General features: G+C 38.5%; 3 protein-coding genes across 5 annotated transcripts; 2 read left to right on the forward strand and 1 right to left on the reverse strand.

Annotated features, from left to right (window-relative positions):
* The first annotated feature begins 7199 nt into the window (after positions 1-7199).
* LOC119071526 (mediator of RNA polymerase II transcription subunit 1) lies at positions 7200-13577 on the forward strand. 3 transcript variants are annotated; one of them, XM_037176408.1, is made up of 8 exons: positions 7200-7433; positions 7588-7787; positions 7844-8093; positions 8158-8828; positions 8898-9027; positions 9091-11385; positions 11448-11782; positions 13311-13577. In XM_037176408.1, the coding sequence occupies exons 1-8, from the start codon at positions 7415-7417 to the stop codon at positions 13347-13349; spliced, it is 3939 nt and encodes a 1312-aa protein (XP_037032303.1). In that variant the 5' UTR covers positions 7200-7414; the 3' UTR covers positions 13350-13577. The 3 variants fall into 3 exon arrangements, with proteins under 3 accessions (XP_037032303.1, XP_037032304.1, XP_037032302.1); XM_037176409.1 differs by having other exon boundaries at positions 11448-11729; XM_037176407.1 differs by lacking the exon at positions 13311-13577 and having other exon boundaries at positions 11448-12750.
* LOC119072004 lies at positions 13452-14984 on the reverse strand. Its single transcript, XM_037177122.1, has 4 exons — positions 14972-14984; positions 14608-14824; positions 14443-14532; positions 13452-14362 (listed from the first exon to the last, which is right to left on the reverse strand). Exons 1-4 carry the CDS (start codon positions 14982-14984, stop codon positions 13603-13605), a joined length of 1080 nt encoding a protein of 359 aa, XP_037033017.1. The 3' UTR covers positions 13452-13602.
* A 3531-nt stretch (positions 14985-18515) lies between these two features.
* On the forward strand, positions 18516-19808 carry LOC119072005. Its single transcript, XM_037177123.1, has 3 exons — positions 18516-18736; positions 18799-19079; positions 19186-19808. Exons 1-3 carry the CDS (start codon positions 18516-18518, stop codon positions 19806-19808), a joined length of 1125 nt encoding a protein of 374 aa, XP_037033018.1.
* The last annotated feature ends 2725 nt before the right edge of the window (positions 19809-22533 follow it).

The following is a 22533-nucleotide window of genomic DNA, read 5'->3' on the forward strand; positions in this document are numbered from 1 at the left end:
AATTCTTATATGATCTGGAACTTTCAATATATTCGAAAAATGTTTTATATTTGAATTTAAAATGTTTGTCGATTTATTTGACTCGGTTTTCGGTACGCAATCAGATGGATAGATAAAAAATATTCTACTCGTTCTGCAGTTTTTTTTTTACAAAAAGAATCAGATTCTAATTAATGAATTTGGAGAACTATAAGCATATTTGGTGTTAATTATTATAGGATTATAGAACTGTCCGCCACCGGTTCGAAAACATTTCGGTATTTGTGGTATTGTCTCAAAGATATTACCGGTATTATACAGTTTGTACAGGGAATTTAAACCTAACAAAAACGAAAAAATTTAAAAGTCGGTATTACAGATGAAGGAGGCAGCATTTCGATTTTCATTATATCGTTTGTATGTAACGCAGATTATTGAACCTTGATTAATTTTACGGTGCAAATAATGCGTTAATAAACTGTTATGATGAGAGTTAAGTAAATATAATTTAGACCAGTTATTTTAACTTGCTTTGTGGATGTGTCAAAAAAACCTTATCACTTAATTGTCATTTTTTGACCTACACATTCTTAAAATCGATTTTTAACCATGAAGCGATGATGGTACATTTTTAGCCCGCCATAACAGAAGCAAATTACTCTACAGTCTTTTTTACGTTACGATTTTTGCAACGGACCAAAAGCAACAATAGGGCTACCCACAGCGCGAAGCTATTAAGCTAACTTCAGGAAACCAAAACATATCCTCCTTTCACAAATTTATTCGGGGACAACAGCAGAGACAGTAAACACAAATTCTTCTTTTACAAATTCATTAGGGGAAAAACAGCCGAGACAGTGAAACAAAATTGCTCGAATTTATTGTTTACTGACGATCCTGTGTAGATAAAAACGTTGCGTCCTATTTCAGGACGTTTGGAATCACTGAAACCTTTCCCAGCTGAAATACCTACAGACAAATCGCTAAAAATTAAACCAAAACAAACAGAGAAATAAATTCTCTTCCATCCCATGGATTGCGTTAAGCAAAATACAAGAAAAGGAACAAGCATCGAATGATTACACGGAAAAAATTGTCATTTTTCAATGGAAAAACAGAGAAAATTCAGAACGCAACTCACAAAAAAACCAAAATTCGTTGCAGAAGAAACCATAACAAAAACAAATCGCACAGCGGTGCGAGACAAAAAAAGAAAAACAAAAACGAAAAACTGAGCCTCACGGCTAACTAGCTGAGCAAATCCTCGAAATCGTTCGTCCAGCGTGTGATTCGACCGACCAATGGTTAACAGGCAACGGAAGAATCCGAGAAATCGTCGAGGCAGCAATGCATTGCATTCACACTTTGAAACGATGGTACACACTTGTAGTTTCTTGAGTGCTACTGTACACGCACTAAAATAATGACCAAAAAGTCCGGCCGAGATTATAGTTGACGTAATCACAGCTTCTGATCCGAAATACATTTTCTTAACACTTTACGAGATTAATAAATTTAAATGTTGAATAACAGTCGCCTTATTGACATTCAACATGTTCAACATTCAACAAATGATAAAAGTCTAAGAAATAGAGACTCAATTAGACTAACTAAAAGATCTATAAGTGGACTTAGCACCCCCATTTTTTGGCATATAGCTGTGTAATGCATATTGCGGAGATTGTAGTCAAAATAGCTGTGTAACTTATATTATAGCTGTGAGCCGCATTTCAAATCTATCACGAGAAATATTTTTTTTCTCTAAACTTTCATGAATTTTGCGGTCGCCCATCTGAATCCGACCGTCACATATGCTGCTGTTGTGTTAACTTTGCTTGTGCTTTAACACGTTCTTATTTCGAAGCGTTGCTACCACAATATAAATTCTGCAGCTATATTATCCGGCACACAGCCTAATTGATCATTCGCATCAAAAAGTTTTTTATTTTTAAATGATCAAAGACACTATGTTCATTCAAAATTTAAGTTTAAAAAAAATCTACGCGTTCAAATTAGTTTTATAAAAATAAAATTAAAATTAATTCATTTTTGCACTGACTGCGAAATCGCACCTTGTCAGCACCTTGTCAGTTTGCTGTCTACTGAAATGTATGGAATTTATGAAATTTTTAATTTTTTTGGTTGGTACCATTTGCTATGCAGTAAGTGAATATTAGCGCGAATACTTTGAATATGTAGTTTCAATTTGATTTATAAAAAAATTAAAACAATATTTACCCATGCCGTAGAAGTACTTTTGTCTTATAAAATCATAATTTATCGAAATAAAATAAAAAGTCCTGAATGCGAATGATTAATTCAAGTGTGCAGTTTTTATATTTAGAATTTTTAGTGAGTTTGGTGAGTTGTCAGTTGTCACTTGGAGAATGGTTTTAGGTTCTGAAAGAAAGTTAAAACTGGGTGAAGAATCGCCAATTCAATTATTTTCTGTGAAATGTCGATTTTGATTTTTAGAAGCAATACTTGGCTAATTACTTAATTCGTTTCTAATGTAGTGAAATTTCTGATATTTTCATTCGTCTGTGTTTCTACGGATTCTGACTATTGAAGGGGCGTTACCATTAACCTTTTCATTACACCAACTACGAAAGTTGTAATTTTCGCTTCCCGAATGAGATGCGAAAGTATAAAAATTCAACTCTCAGTTAGCCACGACATCACAAGAGGTGCGAAAATACTTTCGCCTCCCAACAGAGGAGCGAAAGTACTTTCGCCCCTCAAACGAGGATGCGAAAGTAAATGACAGCAACAACATGTGTTCCGTCTGGTGTCGTTGTGATCACTGTGATTGTTGTGATAGAAAAGAACGTTGCCAATAATTTGTAAATTTTTCTTTTACCAGGGGGCTGCCGCCCCCTGGACCCCCGCATATTTCAGCTTATTTCGGTAAATTTCATCAGTTGGAACATTATAAGGAAGCTCAAATTACAATTTTCGTAGTTGTTGTAATGAAAAGTTGTGTGGATCACAAGGGACGAAAGTAAAAAAATTCAACCGTGTGCGAAGTTTGCAGCCCGTGGCCGAAGGCCAGGGCGGCAATCGCACAGATCCAAATAACCATTCATCATCACCTCATTATAAACAGCTAAGCTATTTTAGAACAGTTTTTGGTGCGATTTATACATACATTTTCTGATATGCAGCCCACAGCTATATTTTTCATACGTCGAATATGCGTTACACAGCTATGATATAAAGTACACAGCCACAATATGCAAATCATAGCTATAACATGTGTTTTCGGTGCATAATGTAGCTGTGTGATCCATAATATAGATGTGTAACTCATATTGCACGTAAATTACCAACATTAATAGAATATACGTTCAGTAGCTATATTTTTATAAGTATTGCAGCCATATTATAGGTCCCACAGCCTTTATCGAAATCCACGAATTTTCCGTGAGACGTGGCTGGTTAAGCGAGAATATTCCTTTATCTGAACGAGTTAGGAGATATCACCAAGCAGCCACCTAGCAGAAACATTCCTTTGTCTAACAAAGTGGATATGAAGGAATGGTTCCGATGAAAGAACGCATCGCGACAATAGAAACTAAGCTAGCAGATCGACAGCTATGTAGCCTAGACGTAGACCCACCGACTTAAACTCACTTCGTATTGCTTCTCCAAAGAGAGCATTGGAACTCGTTCAGCGATACTTTGATAATCCGAAAACGAAACGACAGAGCAGAGAATTGTCCGCAAAACGTATAGCATGGATGACAATAAGTTGTTTGAAAATCTCGTCTTGCATTAGAGAAGTGAAAAATTGAGAATGGACACGAAAACCAAGTTTCAGTGGAATTCTAGTGCAGCGCAAGTTCACTTACGATTGCAATAAGGCTGTGCTGAAATACTTTTCCAAGATTCGTTTCGTGGTACCATTTTCACTGTCAATTCCATCAATTCTGTAGAAATCATCAGCACCAAGCAGTCATATTCACCCGAAACTCTCCGTTTTTTTTGTGATCCGCTGAAGATCACCTTCAGTGTTTATTTACTTTTCTTGTCACAGGACATCTTTCAATATCTAGATGTGCTGAAGAGTGTCGGTCTCTGGGCAATGATAACTTGAGTAAGATGATTTTCCGAAACTATTTTGCACTTTAGATTGACCGAGTACGCGATAGTTTGAGTCAATAATTGTCTTACACTTAAAAATTGCGATTTTTGACCAAATTCAAAGACAAGAAACTTTGGTACCAAAGAAGTATTATTTTCGGAGAAAACTGATATATGAAAATAAGATTTCAGTGGCGCTGCGGCTCGACTGCAGGGAATCAGTGAAAGAAACTGTAAGTATTTAATGCCTTTTGTGGATCATATTTTTTAAACATCCATTTTACTACTACCACTTTCGTATCTAAGTTGTTTTTGCTGTTATCCTGCATTTCTCTCATTAAAAATAACTTTGGAAATAACATACGAAATGAGAGAAACCAGTGAAACGGATAATAACAGCAAGAACAGTTTGGATACGAAAGTGGTAATATTTATGTGTGCAAAACAGGATACCTTTAGTCTCTCCAATGAGTTTCAAAAACCATGGAGAAAGAACATTTTCAAAATACTTTGAAGCATAATTCTTGTGGCACAAGTTCTAAGTGATCTTTATTTCAAAATATCATTCTTTTTATAGATTGAGATTGGCTCACCTAGTATGTGTATATTACGTAGATGGAAGCACGGGGTTTCAGTGGGTTTCGAACATTTAGTTTTTTCATGTTGCAGATATTGCAGTGTCAAATTCTGTCCAAGATGTGACATATTTGCAAGGTATTGGCCTTTTTCACAAAGTATAATCAGCGTAACCTTCGTAAAAACAATCTTGAATCTGACAAGAGCATGTGTGCCAACGTGTAAAAAACAAATGTTCAAAACCCACTGCTGAACCGTGGCGATACGCTTGTCAAACGGACAGTACATAAACAAATTTCATCACCTATTAAGTTAAAATATTCTTAAGCTAAACAACAAATCATAGTCAGTTCTTTTAGCCTTTGTATTACTTTAAAAAAAATTTTGTGTACTAATTCACATCAATTTTTTTATGTAGAAACGCGCGTTGTGTTGAATTTACTAAATGAATTCACTTCCTCATTTTACCGCAAAACTTTGAAATTTCTGAATGAACGAAAAGTAAAAAAAATCGTTTAATGCAAAACATGAGCTGTACACTCGGAACAGAATTTTTTCTTCTTCTCCTTCGTACTTCCTTCCTTTATCTTCTTCTACTCAAATTTTCAGATCATTTCGTATGTAACGGTAAAAATTTAAATAATTTTTTTTCTCGTTTTTGAAGAAATCGTGGGAATGTTTCTCGGGAATACTTGATTTCAGAAATAATAATTCGGAAATTGAAATATAGGAAAAAAGCTAAGTTATTAATATAAACGAAAAATAGCTATTTTCATTTATCTACCGTAATGTCACAATCATATAAAAAACAAATTTAAAAAATCAAACTGAAACATAAACACGCAATGACGCCGTCATTCATTCATATTCCCCGCAAACAAAACACACATCTAGTATACTGTCAAGAATTTGTCAATTTTCAGTGAATAAATGAGAAATTATCGAAGTTTTCCGTGAATAAATGTGAAATTATCTAAGTTAGCCGTGCGCAAATGACCATTTATCGAAATTTTCAGTTAACAAACGTACGTTCTGTGAATGTGTTTAAATCTAGCCCATTTTGATTCTAAAAGTGGCACTCAAATTGTGAATATTGTGACATTACAGGAGATAAAATCATTTGCAACATTTGCATCATCTGGAACACTTTCTGGCGTCAGAATGGCATCACTCCCCCCACTTTGTTGGTGAACAATTGCTTAATACCGCCACCCTTCTGTTTGGCCATTAGATAGTCACCGAACTGAGCATATTTTTCCTGGAAATAGTAACAGAAAATGATATATTTGGATAACAGATTAGTCTACAACAGCAGATTGATCGGACAGGGTAAAGATTATTTCGCTTTAATTACCTTGGTTGGCTTCCCCTGCTGAACAATTTCTAACATGTCTACCATCAACTGATCCTCAAATCCTTCTGATTCTTCTTGCATTTTGAACGCAATCCACAGTGGCGGATTGTTATTGCTAAAAATGGAAAAACTTAGATCTAAGTGGATCCCACAGTTTTTATTGAACTTACTGTTCACCTAATTCCAACAAAATAAATTTTTCGAGAAACTCATCCTCCATATCATCATCGAAATATATTTAACCTCCTTCTTGTAAACACACGGCCTAGACTCTACGAAGAGTTAATGAAATTGGTGATGTAAAAAAAATTTAATTAATTTACCTGCGAAGAGTCGCGTCATATCTAACTCAAAAAACGGCGGGCACGCACAATCTCTATTCTCATCAGGGCCTATTTCAAGGAAATAAATTTCCAAAAATTCTCAAATTGTACCATCACTTTTCGTCATTTCATCTAAAAACGCAACAGATTGCATCGTAAATGTTGTTTTTACTGCCTTTTTAGTTGTTTTTCATGTCTTTGAGCTTAACTGATTACTTCGGAATGAGATCTAACAGAAAACCAAATTTGGAATTTTTAAGATATTTTGTGAAATTTGTGAAATTTTTGGAAATTAAATTCCTTAAAATAGGCCCTGATTTTCATAAGCAATAAACAGACCAAAATGGTTCCCACCATAACGACCGAAACCCGCAACCTCTGATCCGTATAGTTTATCTCTTTTAAAGATTTGGACAGCATCTTTAAAAACCTGCGGAGTGGTGACATTTCCATTCAGTACAGAGTAATGGAAAGACACATTTTCCGTTTGATACTTTGTACAGATCTCAATTAGCACTGATCGTTTCACTAATACAAAAACCACAAAATAAGAAACGAAATTAAGGAATGCACAAAACATAAACAAAACCCAAAAAAATATTAAATCAGCTGACAACACAACTTTGTTAAGAAAAATGGCGACTGCCCGCACAGAATGCTGTTTTAAGGAGCATCGGCACCCAAAATGCTGGTTTCCTCTTAGAACTAGCATTTCTATAGAAAAGCGCCATCTTGCCACATCTCGAGTATAACTCTATGGTTTGACATTTCATTTCACCTTGAAAGAAACCTATCGGAGAACGTTTTACAATTTTTTTTTTAAATATTTGCGCCACATTTGACAGCAAAAATCAAACTGCATTGACTGCATTTTGACTGCTTTCGATGTGTGTTTACTCTTTGTTGACAGTTAAGCAAGGAAAATCATAAAATGGAAAAATGCTGTCGTAAAAATGCTCGTTCCAAGTTCGATTAGCGTTTTTATTGAAGTGTTTTAAGCCCTAAATGTCTTAAATTCATGAAAAAAGTTGTTTTTGCCAAGTCAATCGATCAATAATTTATGTGGATGGATTGTGGCTAAGAGGAAGGACACGAAGCTATGACGTCTAAAATTAATGGTATGAAATGCAGTTTTAAAGGAAAATCATTGTGTCTGTGCCGAGTGATTCTAGTTCAATTCAATTCGAAGACCACTCGAGCTCATCGGTTTATTTTCGTCGTCGTAGCGAATTGGTTGTAAATAATTTTTTTTTCCATAAATGTTCGTTGCAGGTGGTGCACAGCCACAAACTAAAAAATGGCAAATGGAGTTGTTGATGGAACGGATCCGCTCCAAGTCCACTCAACACAAGACGTTCCAAGAGATTTCCAGAAATCTTCGAATTTCCATGCTGGGTAAACAATACGCTTTGGACGCGGTCGAGAAGTCAAATTTACAGAAATGTCTGGACAGTATGCAGCACTGCATTAAGGTAACATTTTTGTCGATTATTCGCGGGGCTGGACTAATCGAATTTTTGTGGTTTAGGTGACTACCAGACAAGGTCTTGTTGAGCGATTGGAAAGTTTGTCGCGACAGTTGGGATTGAAATTCACAGACGACACGTCGGTGCTATTCATTTCGTCGGACATGTTTTATTTGGAAATTAAATTGGATGCGAATGGGACCGTTGTGGATGTGAAGGTGCATCACGAATGCAAAATTGAGCAACCATGCACCGAACTGATAAATTGTCTGGTCAAAGGCGATTTTGCCGATTTTACCACACAACTGGAAGGTATGTCAATGAGCGAAAATTTGTCTTTTTTTGTCGAGTCGAACCAGGGTGTCAATTGTTTCAGGTCTGAGCTCTATCTACCAATTGAACGCAGAAGTTAAAATAAAAAGCAAGGCGTTTGTCGCGTTGCAGGCGCTAGAAACCGATCTGGTCACACTGTCCAAGCAACAGTTTTCGATGCAATACTTCAAGGACCCCAGTTCGCTTCTATTGCAATGCGATGTGGGCATAATGCAAGCACGCAAAGGTGGCCATCCGACCAAGCTCACCTATTTCGTGTCGCCGTACGAACTGCTCGATCTGGAGTCGAAGACTATGTCCCGACTGACGGTCGATTTAATCAGCTCAAAATCGATCGGATTTAGTGTCACAGTGCTTTTGGAAGGATCAGCAGCACACAAACTACAAATTCAACCGTTGATAACGGCCACAACCGATCAAAACGGTCGAGTTTCATGCACTTCACAACCGTTGGGACCGGTAAATTCAATCATGTTGCCGGCCAATTTCGTTCTGAAATTGAACAAACCGATGCCGTTAGCCGTGTCGATCATTCAGAAAATCCAACAAGCCACTGACATTCCGTTCGGCGATTTGAACACAGCGATGCCCATTCTGTCGCTAATTACGCAACAAAATTCGGATGGACAATTTACCAGCGCTACGAAGGGATTGTTCGTCTCGTTGCCCGATCAGAATCATTGCTATTTCTTGACCGAAAATGCCAATTTGCAGGTTCGTTTGACTTGTTCTTGCTGAAAATATGTTTCCGCTCCTATTGAGGCAACACCCATTATTGTTTAGGGAGTCGTTGTGTCGAGTGTTCCGTTCACTGAGCCGTCACAAGTTCCATTGATCATCAAACTGTTACGCAAACAGGCACTGTTCAATACGCTGATTTCGAGCTGCATACGCGTGTCGAACAACAAGCAAGGTAACGTTTGTACACAAATCGTTCATCACCAGGATGTCACTAGACTTTGTCTTTCTGTTTCAGACATTGAAAATACAACAATGTTCGAGGTGAGCGCCCTATCGTATCAGCACGTCTCCATAGCCTTGGAACATCCGTTCGAAGAATCAATGGCAACCGTCGAATTCAACATGAACGACAATTCGGAAATCGAATGCAAAATCTATTCGATCAACGTCAGCTACGAAACCATTGCGCTGAAACTGTCCAAAATACTGGAGAAGTGTATGTCCATTCCAATCACATTGCGAGCGTTGATCAAGTGTTGGGAACAGGAGAAAAATGCGCAACGCAACCTGGACAACGGCAATTTTAACACGCCTTCCGGACCGAACGATGCGACGGGCCGAAACGAAGATTTTCGGGATATGAAGTCGAAGAACGACCGTAGCGGAATAAATGGAAGTGGCATATTCCCTTCCGGAGGCAGTAGCAATACGAACGGTGGTACTGGTGGCTTTTCGGAACACACAATGTTTTCCGGAGGCAACAGCGATTCCATATTACATCACGAGCCGCCGTACAGTGACGGTGACATGTCAAAGAGACAAAGAACGGAGGATTTTTGGAAGAACCCAAAGAGCGAAATTTTAAGTAGCGATATGTTGGAACATCAATCGAGCGACAGTAGCGACTCCAACTCTTTGGGTACAACGTCTGCAATGTCAGAGGCTGGAGTTGCTACACCTAGTTCCAATGCAAGCTTTGCTACAGAAAGTGGGAGCGATCCCATTAGTATCGAGAATGCTACATCTGATTCGCAAAAGGCCTGCCTTGACGATGATGCATCGGAAATGCGAGATCTGATTGACTCCGATAAACGAAAATTGAAAAAAGCGGCCAAAGACTCAAGGTCCGATGGGCAAGGTGACGAGAACAAGGGAAATTTGCCACCGTCGGTGAGCATAACGCCGATCACGACCACTTCAGGTTTCAATTCAGTGTTAACGGGTCTGGAACGTAGGCTTGGAATCGAAATAATTCCAATTTCATCAACGCCTCCGCCGAATATCAAGTCGTCCATCACAATAACTCCGATAAGTTCAACGAAAGGTGGCTCCGGAGAAAAGCCAGCTGCCAATGTTAGTAAGCGATCAGATGACCGGGCAAAGGTTGACAAGAAAAAGAAACGAAAAAGGGACGACAGCCCAATGGGTCCACCAGAAAAAATGCCTTTCAAGCAAGATCCACTTTCGAGACCGGTTAGTGTTAGTATTAAGACCACTGATGGCGCTCCACTATCGCCGTCGGGTTTGCTGCGTAAATTTTCCAGTTCTCCGGTTCCGGGGAAAAATTCTGCTTCTGGTGGTGGCGGTAGTAAACCGAGTCCAAAACACTCGCCTGCACATCACAGTAGTCCGAAACATCAAGATTTGTCGAGCCCGAAGAATCATCAATACGGAACATCATCACCGAAGCATCCAGCTTCTGGCGGTTCCGGAAAGCCGAGTATGTCGGCATTAAAATCGGCCGCTAATTCTCCGAATTCTAAAACTGACAAGACATCCTCGAAATTGACATCGAACCGTGATGGTGCAGCTCGCGAAAAAGAACGATCTCAGAAATCATCGTCGGCCAACAGTCCAAAACTTATAAAATCTTCGGTGAAATTGAAACAAATTGACCTGACTTCTGCACTGCTACCATCATCGGATGCTCTATTAGACGCGTCTTCATCGAGTCAGGATTCAAATAAATCATCGGGCAATCCAGCCAAAATCAGAAAAGGCTCTCTAAGTGCAGTGATCGACAAATTAAAATCGGCCCAGCATATTCCCGCCGATGAGCTGATGGCTCAATCCAAATCCACGCCAACTTCGTTGAGTAATTCATTTCCGAGTGGAGCCAATTCGATCAGCAATGCGAAGGAAAAGACGAATTTCGTACAGTCCAACGTCAGCAGTTCCGGCAATAGCAGCGAATACATGGTAAAACCCAGCTCGGACGGCATAAAACTCACGATCAACAAAACGCGAACAAAGGACTCGTCATCACCATCACACAGCACATCATCGTCGTCTTCTAGACATTCACCCGGTTCGAATAGCGGTTCAAATTCACCGAAAACTGGTCTTAAACCCGGTGTCAACTCGGGACCGGCATCGAAAAAGCCACAAAATCAATCGTCTTTGGCTCAAAATAATAATAAAATTGCGACTGGAACAAATGCAACCGTTGCCAAGCCGGGTTTTCAGCGATCAAGCTCGTCGGGAAATTTGAACTCTTGCAAATCGTCTTCGTCGAGCATAACGAAGGGATCGGGTTCGAGTAGCCAAGACTCGTTTTCAAAAAAGGACAAAGCTCGACCACACTCTAAAGGTGACACAGCCACACTTCTCTTACATGTCCATCTGACTAGAATTGTTTTCTGTTTTTTTTAGGCACTGGTGATCGTCAGAATGTTCCAATGGATGTGATGAAAATGTTAAATTTCGGATCGGTGACCCCGATTGACGGCCTAGCAAAACCATTCGACACGAAATTTCAAATTCCCAAGCTGTCGGCTCAAAAGAAAGATCAAACACATCTCAATTCTACAGCACCATCATCGTCAAGCATTCAATTGTCCAGTCTAATGTCGTCGCAAACGCAAAGTGGATGCACATCGTTGACACCAAACAGCGGCGGAAATGCTTCGAAAATGTTGTCGGACTTCTTTTCGGGTAAAGACAAGTATCCGTACTCGCTTAGCAAATACTCGGCCGATCTGGCCAATGTAAATCAAATGAATTTACCGTATCCGTTGACCAATCTGAAAATGGGCATACGTTCGTCCACCTCACCCAAATACCTGTCCGATATGCATACGAACAAAGAAATGAATTTATTCAAATCGTCCTCCTCCGATTCGGTATCGAGTGTACCGAAAGACTTCCGCGACAAACAATTTTCCACCTCCAATCCATCAACTCCCACCAATACCATCGCTCCACCATTTCCATCGCCCGGCATTCATCATCGTTCGCTGGAAAATTCCCCGTCCCATCCGTCATCAGAATCACCAAAATTGGGCAATTTCCCAATCAATCAATCGATGCGTCCTCCATCTGCACCGCCAAACGTCTCCTCCACTCACGATTCAATCAAACCGAGTGAAAATGCGTTGGACTTTTCCAGTCCGAAGTCCGAACAAATAAAATTACTGGAACAACGGACATGCATGCAAACGCTTCCCATACACAAGAGCAATGCACCGTCGGTACAGTTGCACATTGTTAAGTCTCCGGTTCCATCGCCAATGGTTCCGCATTCGTCATCACCTTGTATCGATGATGAATTGATGGACGAGGCGTCCTTGGTCGGCATTGGCAGCAAATGACGCAAAAGTTTCGTTTTGTTTACGATATTTGAGTTGGTAGTTGGAAATGGTTGAGATTAATTTCGTTCAGTCGTTCACCTCTGACACACCGCCCGTCCCTTTAAAGTTAAATATTTTTATGCAAACAAGGAGATGCAATGGGAAGGGATGTTATGCCAGTTTCAGCAATGGAAAATCCATTGAACCGAATTGTGTCTTTGCAGCACCAAACTTAGTCTCCGGAGCAAAGCTCTGTATCTAATCGGCGCGCACGATTTAGCCGGACAACTTCAGCAACTTTTATGAGTACTCAAAATTTCTATTTCAGTTATCACGACGTTTTGCAACGTATCATCTAACGACGACTCTCTTGATTTCGCTTCACACGGCACAGCCAGTTCCGCTGCAAGTAAATTGTCGCATCTAGCGTTTTCACTCGTTTCCATTGCACAAAATCACTATTTTGTCTTATGCCTTGGCGGTTAAAAATAAGACAACCAGCTCCAGCATAAACCTTTTAGAAACGGCAACCGTATCAACAAATCCTTTGCTTATATGTTACTTACCTGCACTGGTGTTTGATACGAAATCTTTTACTTCGTTTGATCCATTTTGCTACACCAGCCAGAACTTATGGGTGATCAGCATCGTCGATAACATTGCCCTACAACGCGAGATGCACGATTTTGTGAGAAAATGTCATACGTTTACTATATCAAAATATTGCATCTCGTTTGCACTAAGTTCTTTTTGCGTTGTAGCGTAGATGACTATCCGTTTCTGAAGGGTTACATCAGATTGGTCTTTCGAAATACGTTTTCTCAACGAATTAATTACGGAGGTGTATAATGCGCAATGTATGATGTGTGGTTTCGACTCACGTTTTTTTTTAAACTTTTACTTTATCTCAAAAATTAATTTTACAATTTTCTCGATTTTTTATTAGAAGAAGACAAAAGTACAAAAAGAAAATTTAAAGAAATAATTCGAACGCGAGCAGCCAGTGTAAGTGGACACTTTTAATGATGTGAATAAGTTAGTTTTGCTGAGACTAATCTATTGTTAGTTAGTAGGAATGTAGAAAATATGAAGTTTAAATGAAAGGAAATAAAAATGTTTTTGGAACTATTTTGTGAATTGATAAATTGATTTAAGATGTGGATTATAGACGGAAGACGCGATATGAAATATACGAACAATAATGTACACTCCATTTTTTGCCGCTTTTTATTTCGTATTCATCGGTAAACTTCAGCCCGAATCAAAATGCAGGTGAGGGATTCACGGTGGGGCTGAACAAACTTTAAATAAAATTGTAAGTTAACATCCCGGGTTTTTTCATAGGTGAGTTGGGGGAGGGAAGTGCTATTCAAGTAAACAAGTTTTAGCAAAATTCCCTGGGCTGTTTCTGAGAAACCATATGGCCTGATATTCTGCTCCCCAAGACGACTTTTGTGTAACAATTGGATCAATTTGCAGAACAACATTTCGGAAGCACATTCTTCGTTGCATTCGCTCGGATGAAATTGGTTGTTTAGCATATAGTCAGCTAACACCGAAATGTGAAACAGCACTTGAAGGGTGGCATTTACAAAACATGTGTTTCCGATGTTGTTTATTCCTGCACCAATTATCCACTTCGTGCTGTGCCAACCAATTTTAGCGATCTTGTTGACGAAATATTGGATGTGTTTGATTTGTCGCTTCAGAACTTCGTTGTGTTCAATGACCAGTGCATCCAATTCTTGCATTTTTTCATCCAAATTCGCGTAATCATAATTTTCGACTGGTAGGACTGCTGGTTGCAGTGATCGAAGAAACTCTGTCATTTTCGATGGTATTGTTGGAGCGTCGATTTGTGAATGATAATCCACTTTCGTTATCATTGCCATCACAGAGAGCAAAATGTCGATTTCCCGTATCTTCTTGTCGCAATCAATTAATTCGTCATAAGATTCGACAATCAATTTTGTTCGAAACTGTAGCCGCTTCGTGTGGCTGAAGTGAGAAAAAAAGTTTTTTCCAAATCAAACTTGTACACTTACAATCGAATCAACACGCTGAATTCTGAAATTTACCTTGCTTTTGCTGTATGTGATGGCGGCTGCATTTCAAGCAGGTCCAATGTGTGTGGTGGCACGATCTGAATATTTTCAATTATATCGATTCTGTAAGCAATTAATTTGTTGATTAACCTGTGTGTTATATACAGAGATTACAAGTGAAGAAAGAAGAATTCTTACGTCTTTGATTGCGCTACGGCATTTTCTTCAACATTCTGTTCTGAGCATATTCTAGCACCACAAACGTCGAATTGTTGTTGAGTGTTTGGCTCTTCGTCTTCTACTGTGGCGCTGGCTGTCTCCAATCCTTGCACAGAGCCGGAATCGGACTCGGATTCGTCCTCAAACGACACCTCAACTGATGGCCCACCGAAATGCAATTCACAGTTGCCCGTTTCTGGTACACTGTGAATGGATTAGAATTGTATTAAAGGGCGGAACCAATTCATAATAACAATTATCCATCTTCGTCTTTCTCGATTGATTTGATTTTAAGAAGAATTGAAAATATGCAAATAGCGAGCCAAATAGTTTTTTGAGTTACCTCTTCGATTCATGTTGGTTCAACAAATGGCGTTGTTGCATGATTACTTGCACTTGTTGAGTGCAAGTATCTTGTAACAAATCTTCGTGGTGCCGCATCTCCGGCATTACGCTTAGATAAAAGTGGATCTTCTGAAGGTCGTCCTTCGGAATTGCTTGCGTCATAATCTCAGCGTGACGAACTTCAATTGGATATTCAATTTCGATTTTCACCGAACATCCGAATGTCTTTAGGGAAGCATTCAGGTTGTTGATTGTATCCAATTGTGAATTAAATAAATTATTTAAATCCACAATTCTTTTGTGGAACCTTAATCCCAATTTCCGCAAATCATGTAATGCTTTTTGTTGTGTAGGATTCATGGCGGTAATTTGATGAAGACCTGAAATAAATAGTTTTATTTTGAAGATAACTGAACTGAACAATAGAAATAAATGACAGGTCGAAAACAATCGAGTATATTACATGGAAGGGAGCCGTGTCGAGCGTATCTCAAGAGTAATTATCCCGCGTCTGTATAAGTCTCAAACGATAGCTTTTTTTAAGTTCTTGGAAATGACATCTTAATATGGTGGACAAATGAGGGGTACGTAGCTATCTCAAGAGTAATTATCCCGCGTCTGTATAAGTCTCAAACGATAGCTTTTTTTAAGTTCTTGGAAATGACATCTTAATATGGTGGACAAATGAGGGGTACGTAGCTATCTCAAGAGTAATTATCCCGCGTCTGTATAAGTCTCAAACGATAGCTATTTTAAGTTCTTGGAAATGACATCTTAATATGGTGGACAAATGAGGGGTACGTAGCTATCTCAAGAGTAATTATCCCGCGTCTGTATAAGTCTCAAACGATAGCTTTTTTTAAGTTCTTGGAAATGACATCTTAATATAGTGGACAAATGAGGGGTACGTAGCTATCTCAAGAGTAATTATCCCGCGTCTGTATAAGTCTCAAACGATAGCTTTTTTTAAGTTCTTGGAAATGACATCTTAATATGGTGGACAAATGAGGGGTACGTAGCTATCTCAAGAGTAATTATCCCGCGTCTGTATAAGTCTCAAACGATAGCTTTTTTTAAGTTCTTGGAAATGACATCTTAATATGGTGGACAAATGAGGGGTACGTAGCTATCTCAAGAGTAATTATCCCGCGTCTGTATAAGTCTCAAACGATAGCTTTTGTTAAGTTCTTGGAAATGACATCTTAATATGGTGGACAAATGAGGGGTACGTGCGCTGTACCAAACAACTTGCGATTACCGTCAGACATTTTTGAAGTGTCATGAACCGTAAATTATTAATGTAATAAAATGTATGTAGTTTGTTACACTAAGGTAAATAATGTGTTTCTGTGTTTATATGTTGAATAATTGGAGACTTACCGAAATTTTTCGTTAGTAGTTATCTCAAAGTAATTTCTTTTGCACGAATATTAAGAATGACCAAATTCTAATAATTTAATTTTTAAGAGTCACAGTAAGTTTCCCTTATCTGGATAGAACTTGAAGTTGGTTTTGAATTTGCGGTTAGGTTTTTTTATTGAAATTCTTAGATCAACACAATTCCACTCGATATTCGTATTTTCATTTCCGAACCGAATTTGCACTTCCGGGCAATAACCGAGTTTTACAGATTTTGTGAATAGTAGAATTTTGTTTGTTGTTGTTGTTATTGTTCTGCGGGTAACGTACACATGGCGTTTTAATGATTAATCTCTGTATTTTATTTCGATTTTAAGGCATAAATTCGTAAATTTTAATTCTCACTTTTCCGAAAAGCTTTTACCATTTTGAAATGTAACTGCACAATAGCTTAAATGCTTTGTGTACACATTGACACATTCTCAACAGTGCCGTCTATCGTATAATGCAGTGCCACATGTTTTTGTTTCCTCATTTTTTTTCTTTCAATTCAATTCAATTCAAAACGCAGAATTGTTCTATTTTGTGTAAAGAACGTAAATTATAAAAATATTGTCTGTTTCCCGACTAATTGTAAAAATTTTCTCGGGTTTCGGCCTAGTAGCATGAAAAGTTGTATACGCATCTGTTGTGGACGGTAGATTTTAGGCACTTTCGCTTGTCGCCCTCACTTCGTTCGGGCTACAACTCACGAAATTGCCTAAAATTGCCACAACAGATGCGTAAATAACTGCAGGGATGTTTCTGACTCACTTTTCTCACTTTTTCCAACTATTTTCAAAATCTGAAAAAGTGAGCAACTTTTTGCACCCAAAACCGACAATTTCAACTAAAAACTCACTTTTTTTCTTAAAATCATATTTTTTCAGTTAGGTCTCATTCTTTTCTCCAAAATTTTGCCTGCGGCGCTATTCATTGTTAATACTTTTGAAAAGCAGTCTGCGAAGTTGGATCCATTTTCAATAGAAACAATTTTATGTGTCCACTAATGAACTGTACAATCCCAAAGACGCCTAAAATTTCAGCAAATTTGTCGGCTCATGATAGCCAGTAACAGCCTATACGCTTTACATGGCCTCCGCGAAAAACCATCTTTCTTCCTCAGTACTAGTCTCAGAATTCCAACGATACCAAACATTCATTGGTGAATGTACTTTTGCAGATATGAACACACTTCATCTATACTCGAATATTTACAGGATGGAAAAGAAAATGTTCGAACTTTTAATGCGCACACCGAGTTGTTTTCGGTACCGACTGGCATTTTGGATCTTTTCTCGTAGATATGTAAATAGGAAGTTACTAAATTGGCTACTAATAACTACTCCCAGAGACTGCAACTATAATTTAGTCCCCTCTAGTGATTTCATGCAAAAGTAGCGATGGATCATGACATTTCAAAAAAAAAGTGGTTCAGCCGCACCGTGGCGTGGGAACTAAATTTGTGCTACCTTCTGCTACGGCAGACTGTTGTTTAAAACAATTCTTCAATTTTTTCCCCCTCAAATATCTTACTGTGAGCTAGGAGATGTTCTACTGGATTACTTTTCTTTTTCCCAAATTTACTCACTTTTTCCCGAAATTACTCACTTTTCGGTCCAAAAATCAACTAAAAAAAGCAACTTTTTTGCGTGAAAATGCCAACTTTTTCACTTTTTTGGTCAAAAGTTTGAGAAGCATCCCTGTAACTGTTATCAATAATGTAAGAAATTTGTTGAAGTATTACTCGTTTGTCACCGGTCCGCATTGGATTTTGATTGTTCATTTTTGGAAGATGGCACGTATTGATACATTTAAAAAACTTCATATATTCTTTCTATAACAGAAGAAATTAAAACGTAAATTTTAAATGTTTCCTGACCAAAATGAAATACCATGGCTTTTTTGTAAGAGCCTTGGAGTTGGCGTTAATAAATACAGTGGTGCCAATTGAAGAAACGTAAGTGAACGTTAACCTTTCTGTTGTCCATAAAGTCAAAGTAATTTGTTGCATAACAACATCAAGTGATACGGGATTTTTATGTGAATTTCGTAATTGGAAAAGTGTGAAAAGTGCCGGAAAAGTGAGTTCTGTTAGTCAGAGTACGATCTAAACTTTCGATGTTATAAATTGGAATAGGAAAATGACTGAAAATCAGCACACTGTACTCAGTGATTTGCAACAAATTGATGGATCTTCGAGTCTACGTGCAAGCTACTCCAACATTTTGCAACAAGGAAGAGATGCATTGGCACATGAAGCGGAAAATTTGGCGTTACCGCTTCATTTGATTGGACAAGATCAGCACACTGTACTCAGTGATTTGCAACAAATTGATGGATCTTCGAGTCTACGTGCAAGTCGGTGAGCTATGACTAACAATCTTTAATAAGATCGTCACTTTAACATTTTATTTCGTTTTATAGTTTTGCAGATATGCAGCAAACATTTGCTGTGAATGCTAATCCGGCCAATTACCGAATTGACAGTGTCAGCTCACTCGAAACTACGGCTGATTATCACATAAGCAGTAATGAATCGGAATCGTTTACTGGACTATCGAATGCAAATACTGCGACATCTCAGAACCCCGAAATTGGAGAAATCATCGAAGGGTCGCCTGTAGTAAAATTAAGAAAGAAAAAATCGGCCGCAAATCGTTCAAGTGTTTTGGTCAAGGGTCCGAACAGTGGTGAACAATTGCGCGGTAAGTGTATTCGACTCAAAAGTGTTTCCATTCTAAATTAAATCTAAAAGTGTTCAACTGGAAATCACTCAACCTGTAACTGAGTTTCTTTTTAAATAATTCACAGAATTAGAAGTCGATGGTGATGAGGTGTTGCGGTCGACGAAGAAAACGACCGACATCAATGAAACAGATCTGAATGCATCCGAAAAGCGAAATGCGACACAAGATGAAATCGAACCAGAGCCGGTTGGGAAACGTATACAAAATAAATTTTTCACTCGAACCGCAGCACTTAAGAGCTACAACGATCAAGACGAAACGCAGAACGAGTTGATTGGGATGGAACGGTCTTGGGTATCGAACAAAATTGGTCCAATTAAAGAAACCAAGTCAAATGAAGAAAAATTCAAATTTTGTCAAGAAGTCTGTCGACTTTCGAAACTGCCGCCGCCATTGCCATTGGACATATTCGAAAAAATTGAATGGAATTATGTGAAAAACTTCGACACTACGAAATTGACACCCGGGCAAAAATTTCAGTCAGCCACTGTACTAGCAGATATTCCTCGCCGCCATGCCAAATTTTTGTTCTGCCATCCTGGTCCAGTGGTCGATACTGTCTCCGGCAATACAAATGTTCTGGTAAAACAAGGAACTGGTAGAGAGATGTGCACACGATGCATTCGCGATCAATTGTCATATATCATCAGTGCCAGCCAGGGCTTGTTAAACACTGAAGACTTTTGACTGACATTGGAATTGATAGAGAATTCTAAGACTTACAGTGTAAAAAGTGTTGCTCTCGACATTTTCTTCATAGAGCAATAGCAGCTGAAAGTCAAAATTTCACCATATTGAAAGACTGATATCTTCCTTACGAAGCAACTGAGGAATCCTCTAAATTGTAATCCCAGACTAGTTTTGCAAACCCTTTCGAATAGCAAAACAAATATTTTTGAATCGAAGTTCCCTGTTAACTTTTCAGAAATTGTACTTTTAGGCTACCCTCGGCAAACTTTGGCAGCTTCTTTACCTTCTGGGTGTTGTTGGGTAGGTAGTGACCTCTACTATCCATGACACCATGAACCTACAGCGGCACGACTTTCGTTGAGCTTCAATTTTGATTGAAGTGTACTAACACAAAAATTCTGTAGAATTCCACTTTTCTTCGCGTCCATTTTATTTTTTCTGACGTATGAGACAACTTTAAGTCAGGGCTGGATACCAAGTATATCACTGTAATTTTTTTAATCACTCTCCAAAAGTTGGATTTTTTTTCCCCTAAAATAGCTACTGCACCACATACACGAAAAATTTAGAAATGTTTTGAAGATGTGTACAGTACCAATGACCATAATTTCAGATAAATGCGTTACGTATTGTCGGTGATATGCAACAAAAACTATTTCTGTGCCTTAGAATCATAATTCGACGTCACTGCATCTACGATCGAAAAGTCATTGCTAAGAAAAGATGAAAGGCAAAAAAAAAAAATTTTTAGAAAATTTTCATATTTTGAACGAATTTTGAGCTGAAAAATAATATATCGCCCTCATGAACGGCGTAGTCAAACAATTTCAATTGAATTTTTCGTGCTGATCGCTGATTGATTGTTCACATACACTTACTTTCGTCTGTCAAAGGACATTATGGGACAAGCTTCTGATGGTATGTCTGAAAACACAGACAAATATTGCTTATGTTTGGTGGATATGAATGACCGCAACATGGAAATGGAAAAATGGATTCTTTGCAAGGGATGTAAAATTTTATTTCATCAAATATGTAATTTTATTTCAGATGAGGAATATGACAGAATAATCGGTGGGGAAGGTGATTGGTATTTTTCAAGTTTAAAGTGTCAGAAATTAGCGAACTTAGTAGCGAGCAATGAGGAAGGTTTAGCTAGACGAGGCCCTAAAAGAAAGTGTTACACTTCCTTCGAGCCTCTTATTTGGAGATAGTATAGATGATAGGGTTTCGTGTGAGATGTGTGGCTTTTTAGCGAAAAATAGTCGTGGACTTTTTTTTTTAAATAAATTTATTCAGTTATCATTCCTTAGACTATGCCGTGCGGAATACAATGTATAGCACATTTAGGGTAAAATTTACATATAAAAAATAAAATTTAAATTACCAAATAGCTGGGACAAAAATAAAATTCTTAAAATAAATCACAGTCATAATGACTTCGTCAAAATATAAATCATAAACAAAAAATGACTAGGAAGACCGACCGTTCACTTGATTTAGTTCACTCAACTTAATTTAATTCAATTTATAAAACAGTACGGAGATATCACATGGAAAACGTCAGTGCTTTGCAAAACTTTCAGTTTCACCTTGAACTTAAAAGTCCTAAAGCTGTTTAAATGTCTTGTGGCTCTGTCAATATCATTGTATTCAGCAATTGCTGTAGCAAGTGCTGCATTTGTCGAATTAAGAGCCGTTGACCTGGTGGAATTAGGATTGTAAACATGAACTCTCGAATTTCGTCTAGTGGTGCGGTTGTGAACATCGCCGTTCGTGACGAAGTTGAAATTGTTTTTCGTGAGATTGCAGATTAGCTTCCGTACAAATGTTATTCTTTCCGATTTAGCGAGAAGGGTCACTGGAACAAGACTAGTGCTGTACAAGTAAGATGTATGCGTATATCTGTCCAGGCGGTACATTGCTTTAATGCAACGGTTTTGAGTCACTTGCAGTTCGGCTAGCTTATACTTTGGGCATTCTCCGTAAATTGGCATCATATAGGTGAGGTGGCTTTGGACGTATGCGAAGTAGAGCTGCTTTCTCTTTTCAACCGGAACATATCTCCCTTTGCGCCACATCAGTGAAATGAACGGAGTAATTTGCTTTTTCACATGGTCAACGTGATCACGAAATGATAGATCTTCATCGATGACCAGGCCGAGATATTTGTATTTCCGCAACCGACTTATCGACACTCCGTCAACGATGACATTCAGATCATAGTTTCTGGCTCGTCCGAAGGTCACGTAACATGTTTTAACAGCGTTGATGGATAAGACATTACGACAGAGCCATTTGTGGAGTAGCTCTGCATCGTGTTGCATGGCAAATTGAAGAAGTTCAGGCGAGCCCGTGGCGTAGGCTAATGCTGCATCGTCTGCGTAGAGAATGAGTTGGCCCATGAAGTCAAGATTCAGCAAATCGTTTATGTACACAATAAAGTGCAGAGGTCCAAGCTTTGAGCCTTGAGCTACACCCACAATGATCTTACGAAAGTTGCTGGTAATATCACCGATGGTCGTCGCTGTCTGTCTATTTAACAAATAGCTCAACATCAGCTTCACAGCTCTTTCGGACAATCCAAGACGTCTAAGTTTCCGGGCAAGCCTTTTGGGGTCAACGGTGTCGAAAGCTTTTCTGAGGTCTACAAACATTACAGCGACGTGTTTGCGAGTTACATTCGATTTGATAAAATCGACAAGCTGTAGCGCAGCAGTCT

This window comes from Bradysia coprophila (assembly GCF_014529535.1).
Source record: "Bradysia coprophila strain Holo2 chromosome IV unlocalized genomic scaffold, BU_Bcop_v1 contig_5, whole genome shotgun sequence".
Taxonomy (NCBI): Eukaryota; Metazoa; Arthropoda; class Insecta; order Diptera; family Sciaridae; genus Bradysia; species Bradysia coprophila.

What these genes read in the sequence shown, in the direction of transcription:
- LOC119071526 (XM_037176407.1), top strand. An exon ending in CCGAAAATGCCAATTTGCAG is followed by an intron (nt 8,829 to 8,897) that starts GTTCGTTTGACT and finishes ATTATTGTTTAG; the next exon opens with GGAGTCGTTGTGTCGAGTGT. An exon ending in CGTGTCGAACAACAAGCAAG is followed by an intron (nt 9,028 to 9,090) that starts GTAACGTTTGTA and finishes TTTCTGTTTCAG; the next exon opens with ACATTGAAAATACAACAATG.
- LOC119072004 (XM_037177122.1), bottom strand. An exon ending in GCCGTAGCGCAATCAAAGAC is followed by an intron (nt 14,533 to 14,607) that starts GTAAGAATTCTT and finishes AATTGCTTACAG; the next exon opens with AATCGATATAATTGAAAATA. An exon ending in TCACATACAGCAAAAGCAAG is followed by an intron (nt 14,363 to 14,442) that starts GTAAATTTCAGA and finishes TTCTCACTTCAG; the next exon opens with CCACACGAAGCGGCTACAGT.
- LOC119072005 (XM_037177123.1), top strand. Translation starts at nt 18,516, where the DNA reads ATGACTGAAAATCAGCACACTGTACTCAGTGATTTGCAACAAATTGAT. An exon ending in TCGAGTCTACGTGCAAGTCG is followed by an intron (nt 18,737 to 18,798) that starts GTGAGCTATGAC and finishes TTCGTTTTATAG; the next exon opens with TTTTGCAGATATGCAGCAAA. An exon ending in CAGTGGTGAACAATTGCGCG is followed by an intron (nt 19,080 to 19,185) that starts GTAAGTGTATTC and finishes AATAATTCACAG; the next exon opens with AATTAGAAGTCGATGGTGAT.